This window comes from Alosa sapidissima, chromosome 18, assembly GCF_018492685.1.
Source record: "Alosa sapidissima isolate fAloSap1 chromosome 18, fAloSap1.pri, whole genome shotgun sequence".
Taxonomy (NCBI): Eukaryota; Metazoa; Chordata; class Actinopteri; order Clupeiformes; family Clupeidae; genus Alosa; species Alosa sapidissima.
In genome coordinates, this window is record NC_055974.1 from 9,104,011 (window position 1) to 9,118,184 (window position 14,174).

Genomic DNA, 14,174 nt, shown 5'->3' on the forward strand with positions numbered 1-14,174 from the left:
CACATTTTTTTTTAACAAATGCGCAGCTGTTTGGACAAAACTGTAAAGAAAAGGGGTACATTTGCATCAATTGTAACATATTTCTTTTATTTTATTCATCCTTTTCTTCTTGGTCATCTGACTGACCAGAATTGCTGCTTTTGGTCATTTTCAAGGCTACTGCCTCTGGTTGAAATCGCTGTTTATACCTTGAACTTGGTGAGTAGCCCATTTACAGCTTCATGACAGATAGTCTAAGTCTATAATAACGTTTTACAAAAGGTTATGTCATGCTGTTTCGACTCGCATATCCCATTTCCTTTGGGTGCAAATGTTACGCATAGCATAGGCCTATTTCATGTGCATATTTTCTTTTCTTTAAACCGAACCGTTTTGCAAAATATAAACTTTTTATATTTGCCTTTAGTTCCCCAGATCATGCAAATGTTGACAACATTATGGGGGAAATGGCACATATGGGCTACTAGGGATTTTCTTGGTGAGGTTAAAATCTGAAGTTGCTTGTCCACGACAAAGGACAGCAGCGTTGTTTTGTGCAAGTCGATGGGGGTGATTCCTTCTAGTCTTTAACACACATCGTCTAAGTTTGAGCCACTCTTGCCTTTTCACTCTTTGCAATTATATTTGCTTAGTTATGTGTCTGTTATATTATCAATTGTCTTTAGAGTTTGAGTTTATGTGGAAGAAATGTGCCATTCTCTTCGAGGAAGCCACGCATGTGTGCGTGTTGTGAGGGGGTATTCGAAGGAGGAGGTGGCAACGTTGAATGTTTGTTTAAGCTGGGACCACATGACCATCGTGTCCATAATGCATTTAGCCAACGCTAGCTAGCGGTAGCTGCCCTGCTGCAAGTGAAGGAATTATCGTGCCACACGTTGTTTGGAATAAGCTTCGTAGTAATTTTGAGGAACCTCACAAGATAAAACATGCCAGGTAATGGTATTAAGCTATTTCAATCGTCGGTTGTCAACACTGCCATTCTGCAATCGAGATGTATTTGTTAGCTATAATATCTCCTCATATTCCATGTTTGTTTTGCAAGCCTGGACCTCACGTTAGATGTAGCGAGCGTTATTCAATCGTGCAGTAACGTTAATGTTAGCTATTCTTTGTCCACCAAAAAAATATCGTTAGGCAAGGTATCCAGGCGTTAGTAATCTAATTCGTCAGATCAAGTAAATTTACTCGATTGTCAGCCTTCAATTAATTTGCCAGTTGAAGCATTTTACTTTGTTGTCGGATAGAAGCATGTTAATGTTAGCTAACGTTAGTTAGCCATTGTTATGTCGTGCGTTGTCACTAATATTAGGTCAGAAATTTACCTAGTTACTACTATTTTCATAAATTATGGCATCTTCCTGAACAAGTAGTGGAGTAGTGAATAAATGACTAACTGTTACAGTGGTCCTTCATAGACATCCGCTGTCTTCTGAAAGGCACTTAGTTAACGTTAGCTCTAGACAAAAAAGGAGGCAGTTGAAAGCCAGCTAACATGCTATAGCTAGCTAGCTAGTCGTGTCCCTTATCATAAGTGTAGCGCGGCCTGTTGCAGCGAACAGTTAACCTTGATGGGAAAAGGCTTTGTCAGATCTAAAAGTAGACTGTCTAGCTAACTAACTAATTTGTTGCTGAAATATAAAGTCCCATGTGAAATGAGGTTATTGATGGATACGATATTATAGATGCTAACATCTGAAAACATGTTTTTCCGAATAGTAACACAGTTGCGGGATATGGAGTTTTGCCTGAATATAGCACGCTAACGTTAGATAGCCATCCAAGCTATGTCAACGACAACATACGTCGTTTTAACGTTAACGTTACAAGTTCTACCACTTATGTCTTTTGTTGCTCGGAAAAAGTTAATGTTACAGTTACAAAGTTAGGTTGGTCAAATGTTAGATGTCTGTGTTTCCATGTGAAGTATTGAAATGTTTTGTTGCATTTGTGATAAATATGCAAAGTTAGATAACGTCCACGTAATTTTGTTAACGTTAGTTTGGGGGTACGTCAGCACGAGTGGCCAACTGTTAGCTCTTATGTGTAGCATCCTACTATGGTTTTGTTTGTTTAGTTTATCACACTAATGACGGTGCTCTTTGGACATGTGGGTGAATTAAATCCAGTGTTGACGTATACTAGTTCAATGACGGATTGGTGTTATTAGCCTAGGTATGTGGCACAACAACCGTTAGTGAACTTCAGCTCCAGTGTCCTGGATGGTTATTTCAAGGTGTACGTCCGTAACGTTGTGCTAGCTGGAATCAGTAACTAGTTAGGCGTCGCATAACGTTACATTACGTTTGTTCCCTATGTAATCTTGCAGCGCTGTCACATTGTTACTGATTGTAAACACGCCATTAAAGTTTTTATTTTATTTAGTATTTTTATTATCTCTGTTCGCCACACAGCGATGCAATTATGTAACCTAGGCGTTATTTTGTATGGAAGCTAAGCTTATTAATACACTGTATCTGGTAGGCATCCGCTGGCTGGTCGGTTATTCATCTAACTCTGAACACTCGTTTAGACATCGCAACACGTGTTTTGTGTTTTGTTTCGCCTCACAAGTGTCACTTGTCTAGCGGCGACATTGAAAACCAGTGTTCTCTTCTGTTCTCGTGTTATCAAAGTTTTTTAGGCCAGCATAACAGCTGTTTTCGCCTTGGTCCACTTGCGTATCAGTCAATTTGTGGTTTGTCAGTTTGACCTGAGATTCAAACCAGTAGATTGCGGCATTGTTGCGGGGGTGCGTTACCTTTTTAGGCTGTTGATTAGGGGTCATATGGTCAAATCTGTGTGCCAAGAAATGCATTTGTATTTACATCCTGTATCTCAGTTGTCAGGCTCCCTGATACATGGGTACAACTAAGATAAACTGGCATCAGATTCCTTGGCATCTCACACCTGGTTGGCAATGATCAGTAGAGTTGGAAATAGGAGCTGTTTATCAGACTCTTTGGTTTCCACAGCCCCTGTGTCTGTCTGTCTCTCTATCTCTCTCACTCTCGCATGTGTTCCTTCCCTTTTCCTGTCCCACCTCCTCTCCCACCCTTACTAGTTGCCAACAGCGTTGCTGGCAAGCTCCCCTAGCCTTCGGGTTGCATGCCAACAGCCCACTTGGCCGACTGAACATTTGTCCGCTTGACCTGCAGGTTTTTATGTCACAGGCAGAGCAAGTAGGAGGAGGGGAGGTGTCCTCTTCTCCCCTTTCCTGCCTTCTGTTTTCGGTTTGTTGTCTTTCTTTGTTATCACTCCAATTTGTCATTCCAGTCCAGAGTTGGTGACTATCATGTCTGTTGCTGTCAAATGACACACCTTCACTATATCAAGAACACCAATGGCCAGGTATAGTTAGCTGTTATCTAAATAATTGCCACCTTTGACTGTTCAAATGAGCTTTCAAGTAAATGGGAAAATCAATGGAGTTGGTGTCAAATCCGTGGACCTTAACTCAGACTCTTTGTGGGGCAGATTTCAGTAGAAGTTTATAAAGTTTTGATTTAGTTTGTTGAATGTGAAGGATTCCGTGTTCATTGAATGGAAGTGTGGGATGATTAGTTTGCTGGCTTTGTGAAGGTTGAGTTTATAAAGCGGTCAGGTGGGTTACATTTGAAGATGAAGAAATGGTTAACAACTGCAGCAGCAAATAAACTGTTAAATGTAATTGAATTTAGTTGAATGTAATTTAAGTTGTTTGAACTGCATAGTGTTGCTAACCTTTGGGCATCCAAATGTCACTACTTTTGATTGACTTGCCTCAAGAGGAGAGTGTTATGGTTATGTCATTTGTCCAAAGCTACTTACAAAATAAAATAATACTATAGTTAAAATTGAACAGTAAACTGTTCACAAACAAAAAGTTGGTAAGACTACATTAAGGAAAATAGCAATAATATCAATAATGTCATTATCAACCAGGGCTCCGAACCGGTTCAAGGAACGAAAACGAAAACAAACGGAATTTTACGAGGAGCGGAAACGGAAACGAAAACAAAACGGTCTTCAACTGTTCCGGAACAGAAACGTTATTCTGAAATCCACAAAACCGGTTAATAACGTTTTTTTTTTCGTTCTCTATATAACAGCCTAATAATTTGATTTCTGCAGTTTGAAAAAAAAAAACCGAATAAATGGACCTTTGGTCCAAATGTGTATATTTTGTCTTGCTGTTGTAATGTAACCTATCCGTCTGCCACTTTGGATCTTAGGCCAGCTCGTAGCGTAGGCTACTGAAACTGATTTGGAAATTGTTTGTAGCCTATGCGTAATAGCCTATTTTGCCTGTCCACGCCTTGTCGTTTTAAAGTCGGGATTTGAAATGTTTGCGCAATTATAGCCTATTCTATGTAGAAGAGTTAAACGGGAAATTTGAGATAGGCCTTGTCAGCAACAGACGGGTTAGTTTATAAACAGGGTTGGAATTATAGCGCAAGCCTTTGAAGATCTCCATATGGATAAAACTTAGGCTACAACCAGGTAAGGAGTTTAGCACGTATCCAGAAATATTTTTGTTAGGCATAAGTTAGGCCTACAGTAAGTCTGTAGGTTATGGGATGGATAGCCCATCTGAATGTTTTTGGATGCCGCCTGTGATTTATTATTTTTGGGCATAGCTACGATATAGGCTAAATCAAGGGGAAATAATGAGTAGCCTACGTCTATTCTAAGGTAAAGTCCACAAAAATAGACTTGATAGGCCCACCAAACACTGCCGGAACTTTAAGAACGAACGATATTTTGTGTTCCGAACTGGTTCAGGACCGATATGTTGGTGGCGGAACGCATGCAAGAACGAAAACGTTAAACATAGGCCTACCTGAACCGTTCGGAACGGAACGTTTGAAAAATTATTTAGTTTTCAAGCCCTGTTATCAACAGTCGGTCAATAATGAATATAAACAATACCATAAATACACAAAACCATAACTCATAAAATCACTTAATTAATTAAGTGTAAGCTGAACAGATACGTTTTTAGACCCCTTATTATTGCCATTTGTGGATCACCTGTGTGGAGTCTTGAAAGTGTAGCTATGCTGCGTTTCGTTTGTCTCATAAGTTGTATCTGGTGACTGAATGACATCACTTCACATCCTAGTAAAAGCGGAGTTGAATGCGCTCCAGTTGTTAACAGGTCGTAAGAACAAGATGCTGCAATTGTCTGTTGTTAGCGATTATTACCAGATACAGCAATACCAGTTTGAAGCGAAGCATTGCACAGTATTTTGCACATACATCGTAGCAGCATTGCTACAGATAGAGATGGGATACTATGAGACACAATAGGATAAAATTGCTCATAAGCGGCTCACATTTAATATGGCTGGATGCATTCTTCATGTAAATTTGAACTTGGGGTTCAAACGAGTTGACAAGTGGGAATTACAACTTCAGTGGATATTTCATCTGCAACTTCCTGTTTGTAACTAGTAAAAACAACTGGGAAAACGACTTTCGAGTACAAATGAAGGACACCATTATAGTGCTGGGCGGTATGACCAAAAATGTATATCACGGTATTTTTCAAAATTCTTACGGTTTCACGGTATATGACAGGATTTTTTTTCCATGCATAATCAGATGTTCACAGCATTTTCTACAGTTTGAGAGAGGAATTGCTGCAGTACATTGACTAAGGGTGATCTATTTTACTGTCATGTAGAATAACCCCACACTAGTGGTAATGCAGTTTTGCATGGCCCCAGAAAATGATGCTGTTTACAAACAGCCACTCATGATTTTAATGAAGAATCTAATCAGAATGCAAAGACAATTGCTGTCAAAATACAGAACTTTTACTGTGCAAATTTTACAAACCTCTTGTATAAAACCAATACAAAAAGTAGTGCAACTTGCAATAATTATACTTTTTTGAAAATTATACAATTTTAAAATAAAACCTCTCTGCTAATATGCTTACTCTGTCAAATAGGCCTATCAGAAACATGCCTTATTGTTATTGTGTGGTTTGCATGACGTTAGTGGTAGACTAACGTTTCATGTGGATGTCTTGTTAGCCTGCCAAGCTTCGGTTCGGTTCGCTAGGCAAAACATTAACAAAAAAGTTAGTTTTGGTGCACTGATGACAGTCAGGATCATTTCTAACTAGCCAGCTATTGTTGCTCAGTTCATGTCTATAACATGCTTTACTTGCGACCTGGATAATTTCAGCGAATAATAAGGTGAGATGAATGATAAGATCATTAAACTTCACTGTGTTCGGTGGGTTGCTAACTAACATCACCTACTAGCCAGCTAGTTACAGCTGTTGAACAATCTCAATAGAATTTTCGTGACGGTAAATCCCTTTCAATGCAGTATCCCTTAATGTTTTTCCTTAACTAAAGAAACAATTTAAGGCATTCTGTGCAACACCCTTAAATAAACCCCTTACCTAACGAGAAATTAAGCCTTAAGGGTCATACTTCAGGGGAAAAACTGAAGGTGTTTTGTGTTTACCCTCACTATGCCTCGCAGTCGCACCATGCGTGCGTGTGAAAAAAGTCCCGTCTGAAACACTGTCGCACGGCGCAGCGTTCCAAACGTTGTGTAAGCAAATACACCGGTATGGCGGTATATTAAAAATTCATATCATAACGAAAATATACACCGGTATACCGCCCAGCACTACACCATTATCTGGAAGCCTTGTGTGTGTGTGTCCCTTTCTTATTTTCTTTCTCTCCTTCTTTCTCTCTCGCTCTCTCTCTGTGTGAGAGAACCTTCACTTACATTCCTCTTTTGTCACTTGAACCTTATCTCAGCCTAGAGGCCCTTAGGTGTTGAGTAGCCGTTATACCAGGTGAGCAAGTCTAGAGGCATTCTCCTAGCGGACTGTTCACATTGTGAAATTTGCAATTTAAATGCAGTCCCATGGTAAGCTCCTTTGCCCATAGACCCTTACCACAGGGCAGGGATACATTTTAGCGCACCTTCTGCTTCCATTCTTTCTCAGCATATGACCTTGGCTGTGGGTACCACAGCACTGTCTAGCTCCTCTGGGGAGCAGGAGTCGCAACTGCTCCCGAACACCTAAAGAGACTCCCAAGTTGGATTGCTGCGACCCCACTGGTCTTAACCTGCTTTTTTAAGCTGCTAATGAATACGGGTTGGATTAGAGATGCGGGGAAGGCCTTGTTCCGGCACTGCGTTTAGCTCCTCTGTTGCTTTTAATCCCTCCCTCCCTCTGGCATCTGACATGGCCTGGTCAGCAGTTGGGTGTGAGTTAAGGAGATGTTTGTTTGGTGGTGTCGGTCGGGTTGTGTGTTTCTCCTGTCACAGCTCTAGCAGATGATGTCTCTGCACTGAAACGGACCTGTGTTGATTAGCTTCCTATGAGCCAATATTAGAATTCACTCATAAGGTTATAAATTGTTGTTTTTAGTGCAAATTGTTGATCTTGAGCAGTGAAGCATAAGCTTACAGTCTTGCCCAGAAGACTTGAGCTAAACATCTAGCTATTATTTATAAAAGGTTGTTGTGTGGCTTCTGTCGGGCTTGTTAGGCCTAGGCCTGCATATTGAACTTACGGTTATATTTCTCTGGGACGTTGAACTGTAGGCCTATGGTATGGGGTATCTTGCTCTTTCTTGGGATGGAAAGAACATTTATGGGGGTGATCTGGTAAATTCTCACCTAAGTAGTAGAGCCTCCTGGAAACTGGAAAGTGACTGTTCTGGAGCAGAGTGGCCTCTTTTTGTGTGTGTGTGTGTGTGTGTGTGTGCACGCGTGCCTCATCTTGTGTTAATAATTGATCCTCTGTCAGCAGAATGTCAGAGAGGCTGCTGGTGCAGGGGTCTATGTGTCACACCAGACAAGAACGATGGTTACGGTGTCGTTACACACACGCTTACACTCATTGGGTTAATAGGGGCGCAGTCCAGCAAATGGCTTGGCAGCCTTTTTTTAGCCCATACTCAAAGCCTCAGAGCAATATTCACACTGATCCCAGATCTGCTCAGGTAGGTGTGTGTGTGTGTGTGTGTGTGTCCGTCCGTCTGTGTCCTGAGGTGGGCTTGGAATGGCCCTTTGGCCAAGGTTCGGTCGAGGAGTTGCCGTGTGAGCTATTGGCTTCATATGTGGAAAACTCTCACTGTAAAATGAGGGGGCCCTGGAAACAGAGAAGCACAATCTCTGTGTGTACATGTACATTTTTATGGTGTTTACTTTTTTAATGTGGAAAATATCTTGGCCCACGGTCAATTTAACAGGCCCATTTTTATTTAAGGGGTTCTGTTTTCTCTTTGTTTTGCATTTCCTTAATCAATGTCTGCCCTGCTCCTTGTGAAAATGAGAGGGTAAACGTGATCAGCTTGACCCAGATGTAGTGCCGTCGCCACAGCTGTGATGACGTGCGGCTCAGGCCTCGTCCCAGGGCGGGGTGGGTAGGGGAGGGACTCTGGATGAGGGTGTTGTGTAAAGTGGCTCGGGCCCGTCGCCCTGTGTGAACGTAGCCAAGCGCGCTGCTTTTTATAATCCAACCCCCCTCCCTCCTCCTCTGCTTATGCAACAAGAGTTCCAGCTCACTCTCCTATGTCATAAGAGAGGGAGGGGAGGGGTGTGGAGGGGAGGGGTGAGCGCAGTGGAAGAGTGGCAGCGGTCACCTTTCTGTGTGTGTGTGTGTGTCTGGCAGGAGACAATGAGGAAAGATTGGGTGAGTGTGTGAAGAGAGTGAGCTGAGATTCTTTTTTGTATAAGGACTACTACTGGGGGGGAGGGGGGGACTAGCCTATGTGTTAGATCCACCAATAGGCTGTCACAGAGATGTGTGCATAAAGGAAGGATAGATGTGTGTGTAAGGCAAATGAGGAAACGTGCATCAGCAACACAGTCAGTGCTGATGGATGTGTTCATTCAATGGCTCAGCTGCATACTTGCGTATCGATGATGTCATCGCCACACCTCAGCTTCCCTCGACTTGACACTCATTATAGACCCTTTCAACAATAAAAACAAAAACAATGCTTGAACATTCTATTTGGGCCCCAATCTACTTCCTCTGCATTAAGATAACATATGGAATGTTAAAACGGAAGCTTTGTGGGGCCAACTATGATGCTGATAATGGAACTCTCTTGCTTAGCAATACTGGTTTTCATACATGACATTACCTACAATTACACTCTGATTGTTTTGGTACATGTGGATGTGGCCTAAATGTCACACTTAAGCCAGACCTAGTCTCTGGTGAACTGAAATTGGAAGCCCCACACACTCACACTCACACACTCAAACTCACACAGTGACTCGCATTGAGCAAACTGCGGTGTATCTGGTTTGATGCATGTCCATAGTTAGTATGCAATGTCTGCTCCTCTTCCTCTGGATTACCTGTTCCGATGGAGGGAGTGAACAAGTGAGGAAGGGAGGGAGGGGTTGGGCTGCAGAGGATTAGTGATATCCAGCATTTGCCAAAATAAATGTGCTCCCTGCCAGCGCCTCCAAGCAACGGAGACGACAAGAACCAGACAGGGACACTGCCAAGCAGACAACAGATAGGTCACAGTACAGTACCAATCCGGAGCACTTTACACTGGCCTCCATATGAGCAGGAAGAGTTCTAATGGGGCTTGTGAATCTTGTTTGCATGGGACACCTAGACAGTAATGGGGCCACCTGAAATGCACAAATCACAAGACCATTCGCGCAATTGTCACCATGGTCAAATGCCGACTTTCAATTGCACTACGGATGCTACCAAAGACGGGAAGACTAGTAACGTTTGTATTTCGGTCTGTAGTGTTGCATTCACCACTGACAGGCTAGTAGCAGAAGTCAAAGTGAGTCGTGGAAAGTTAAAGAAAAATCTGGCTGATAAAGTCCGATCAGAAAGGGAACATGAGTGTCTTTGTCATCGTTTTCAGATGTTTGTGGATTTGCTGTCCACATTAAGATTTCAAATGAGTACGGGGACAATGACATTTTAAAATAGTTCTGCTTCAGGAGCTCAAACGCCATAGTAGTGAAGATGAGGGCCAAAATGGTCCTACAAAAACTATGGTATAACTTTAAGCTTTCCCCCATTGCTTTCAGCTATGTTGAGATCTGTTGATATCCAGACTTTTCAGTAGTTTGATTGTTTGAAATGCTGCTTAAAATGACCAAAGTTGCGTTGGACTGACCTCTGTTTACTGCTCTTTGCAATAAACTAACTACAACACTGGCCTAATTTTCTGCCGACCAGTCTCTGGCCCGCAAAGTTAAGAGCGCAAGCATTTGCCCTCTTGGCACATAGAAGTATGAAGGGCTCTGCCTCAAATGACAACATGGAACAGCCATTAGACGCACAACTGAACATTTAAGAGAGCCGTGCGTTTGTGTCTGTGAGACTTTAGACGTTGGCATAGGAAGGGAGAGCCACTGCACGGTGGAGAGTGGAAATCTTCCATAGAGGTGAGCAGGAATGCCTCGAGACTCGGGAGTTCAGTGCGCCAGTCAGCACAGCCTCACCACGGACCAATGTGTGGCCTCCTCTCAGGGTGTGCCTGTGCTGGCAGCCCTGATTTGCTCTCTGAGGTCTGCTGTCACACTGATTCCATTGACACTGTGTGTGTGTGAGAGGGAGAAAGAGACTGTGTGTGTGTGTGCGTGTGTGTGTGTGTGTGTGTGTGTGTGTGTGTGTGTGTGTGTGTGCGAGCACACATGTGGATGTTCTTCTAGTATCTGTAGAGGACGGTGCAGCTTGTTCACGGAGCGAGAAGTTTTTGTTTCCACCCTGAATGGAGGTCATGGTTCCCCTGTGGTGTTTAGGAGGAATTTGAACCTCGCTAGTCTTAATCACTTGTGTACACACTTCTAACAGATACAGAGTCTGTTTTTCTTTCAAGCAGAGTTAGGCGTAGTCCTGTTTGAGACTTTTGGCTGGGTCTGTGTGGGTTGCAAGCTTGGTTTTGTAAGCCTGTCAGGTATTTTCAGAAGGACATGTTGCATGGTGATGGGGACATGTCACTGCAAGAAATGATTGCGGCCCTCTGGTCATTTATTTGATTGGCTTAAATAACAACCTACCCAACTAACATGAAGAATTTGACTGGCAGGTGTGTGTGGATAGGGAAGTATATCTGTGGAGATGTGCTGGCCTTGTTATGTTTTTTTGCTGAGTCCATTTTCTCCATTGGTCTCTCGCAGAGCCAGCTGAGATGAGTGGGCCAGAGGTCGCCAAGACGCCGGGGGGTGGGGCTCCAGGGAAGGAGGGCAAAGAGCCGGTGGCCAATGGGCATTCAGAGGGCGAGTCCAACCCCTTTGCCGAGTACATGTGGATGGAGAACGAGGAAGAGTACAATCGGCAGGTGAGGAAACGATACACACACACACACCTTCATGCTCCGAGACATTCCTTCATATTGGTGTGCATGTACACATTCATACTACAGGCACAGATAATGCTTCTAGACCTTACAGTTATTTAATGAATTCAGTTTGGTTTGTATGTTTAGCTTTTTGTTAATATGAAAACTCATTATTTTCATTGGTGATATTTGATATTATTAACTTAATTATTATTGGGGGGTTACTTTGAACACTGCTTACAACGTCCGTTACTTCCTCCTCTTCGTCCTCACTTGGTCCCACCTCCCTCACTCTCGGTCCCCGCGTCCACCTCCCTCTCCCTGGTCAGGTGGAGGAGGAGCTGCTGGAGCAGGAGTTCCTGGAGCGCTGTTTCCAGGAGATGCTGGACGAGGAGGACCAGGACTGGTTCATCCCGGCGAGGGACCTCCCGTCGGTGGGCCAGATCCAGCAGCAGCTCAACGGTCTGTCGGTCAACGACGGCAACCAGGAGGACATCGTGGTGAGCGCCAGTCCTCTGAGGGTTCCATGGCACTGTGTGGACGAGAGGAGGAGGACGCAGCGTTTAACAAACCCAATGGGAAACCTCTGCTGTCTCCAGGAGCCTCACTCTCACAGAATATATAGAAAACTTTTGAAATGTGGAAGATTATGATCATTATTATTTTATATTACCGTATTTTCCGGACTATAAGTCACACTTTTTTTTTCATAGTTTGGCTTGTCCTGCGACTCAGGTGCAACACATATATTTATGTTTTTTTCCTCTTCATGAGACAAGTTTTGACTGATGCGACATATACTCCGGTGCGACTTATAGTCTGGAAAATACAGTATATATCTTATATGTTTGTTATATAGAATTATTATATAAAATACTATTATTATTTCTCTGAAGGAGGGATAGTGAAGTAATATGCTGTCTGATTTTATATTGATGGGCAGAGCCAACACCACACTAGTTTTGTAAAAACCAGATGAGCCTGGTCTAGAGGCCAACGTCCACTGGCGACGACATTCCCGTCTATGGATTTGACGCTCAAGAGAATTTTATAAACGGTGGCATCAACGGGCGTCAGCTGCTGCCGGTGGGCTTTGCTCCGTTAAAAGTAATGGAGTTTTAAACTTTGGCGTCACTTGACGGGCATCAGCCCCCGCCAGTGGGCGTTGGCCTTAAGTCCCATACATCTGGTCATTTCACCTAAATTTCACCTAAAATTGGTCAGCCAATTTTGTGGTGGTGGAGAATATCAAAGGAGCGTGCTCTGGTATGGGGTCCCCATGTCAAAATGCCTTCAGCATTCCCCAGAGTGCAGCTGTGCTCTACTGTGTCCTCATCACCACAGATGTCACAGGACTCTCATAATGGAACCTAGATTGGGCTCAGGCTTCATTTACTTGACTGTAATCCCAGTGGTTACAAAATACTGCAGGAATGCTTGGATCTTAGACTAACATTTTTCTATTTTTCTCTCTCTCTCTCTCTCTCTCTGTCGATTTTCCCTTTGTATCCACACAGCGCAAGAGCAGCTTGAACCCCGAGGCGAAGGAGTTTGTCCCGGGAGTGAAATATTAGAGGGCCTCCCTCCCACCCTCACACACACACACACACACACACAGACATAAACAGAGACTCTTGTGACCACGGTGACCGTGGCCATACACACACACACACACAGATAAACATACATGTAAACAGACACATACTTGTTTTGAGAAATGGGGATGGGGGGGCAGATGATGATGCTATGGGGGGAAGCCTTGGATCGGGAGGCTCTGGGTGGGAACCTCGTCTGTAAGCCTTTTTTTTTTCTTTTTCTTTTTTTTTTTTTTCCTTAAAGTATCCGTTCAGTATATGTTAAAAAAACAAAACAAAGGGGAACAGTGGCCAACGGAGCTTTTTCTTTTTTTTTTTTCTTTTTTGTTTTTGGTTTGTTTTGGAGCCACTCTATCTACATAATACTCTGGAGTAGATCAATGTTATTTCACCCACTCTCAATTCTTTTCCTCTCGCGCTTTTATGAGTTACGAAAAACAAAACATTACAAAAAAAGACAGATCATGTTAGTCTTTGTGGTATAGCAGTATTTGCTCAATCAGGGTTTCATGTTCTGCAGTGTTTTTTTTTTTTTGTTGTTGTTTTCCTTTTTTTCTTTTCTTGTCCTTTTTTTTCAGGAGAAAGTTGTCATGTCCGTCTCAAGTAGCCGTGTCCTCTGTTTGGTTTGTTGGCCAGGCGGTTGGGGGCGGGAGAGGAAGGGAAGGGGGTCAGGTGATTGGATGTTTGTTTGAACGTGTTTCGTTGGTTGGCCTCTTGATGTGGGCGGATTGATAAGGAAAGGCTTTGGGAAAATTCCCATGGAATCGCATTTTGATTTGAGTTGAAATCCTGACAAAAAAAGTATGAAAATTCATTTCAAAAAATGAAGAAAAAAAGACAAATAAAAGTTGAAAAGTGCAGGTGATTTGTATCGTCTTTTTTTTGTTTGGTCACTTGTTCAAGTCTGTTGAAGATTCAATACCATTCAATATCTAGTGAAATCAGCATCGGAGCATAGTTGTCACAAGAGCCAGGCAATGACTTAAGGGTGAATACAGTACTTTCACGTCAGATAATTACAACCACAAGAAATGATACTTTTCAATGGTATAGGAGATCTCTGACTCTGACTCTTAAGCCCTCCACAGTGCTGTAACTTCACAAATTTTGATTGACCATGACCTAATTCCAGGTTTAAAACAATACAGTCCACAATGAACTGTATGGATGGTATTGACATTATCAACATTCAACTGGTCCTGTTTTTGTCATGTCATTATTTTGTTACATTTTTCAGTGCCCTGATTGTATTTCCTTATTTGTAATGAGAGCTGTGTAGATAATGTGT

At 42.7% G+C, this 14,174-nt stretch overlaps 1 protein-coding gene across 2 annotated transcripts; it reads left to right on the top strand.

Moving 5' to 3' along the window:
• Positions 1 to 12: 12 nt before the first annotated feature.
• On the top strand, positions 13 to 13,744 carry LOC121690231 (polyadenylate-binding protein-interacting protein 2B-like). 2 transcript variants are annotated; one of them, XM_042070664.1, is made up of 4 exons: positions 13 to 198; positions 11,131 to 11,291; positions 11,621 to 11,791; positions 12,809 to 13,744. In XM_042070664.1, exons 2-4 carry the CDS (start codon positions 11,142 to 11,144, stop codon positions 12,863 to 12,865), a joined length of 378 nt encoding a protein of 125 aa, XP_041926598.1. In that variant the 5' UTR covers positions 13 to 198; positions 11,131 to 11,141; the 3' UTR covers positions 12,866 to 13,744. The 2 variants fall into 2 exon arrangements, with proteins under 2 accessions (XP_041926598.1, XP_041926597.1); XM_042070663.1 differs by lacking the exon at positions 13 to 198 and adding an exon at positions 781 to 933.
• The last annotated feature ends 430 nt before the right edge of the window (positions 13,745 to 14,174 follow it).

What these genes read in the sequence shown, in the direction of transcription:
- LOC121690231 (XM_042070663.1), top strand. An exon ending in AGGAAGAGTACAATCGGCAG is followed by an intron (nt 11,292 to 11,620) that starts GTGAGGAAACGA and finishes CTCCCTGGTCAG; the next exon opens with GTGGAGGAGGAGCTGCTGGA. An exon ending in GCAACCAGGAGGACATCGTG is followed by an intron (nt 11,792 to 12,808) that starts GTGAGCGCCAGT and finishes GTATCCACACAG; the next exon opens with CGCAAGAGCAGCTTGAACCC.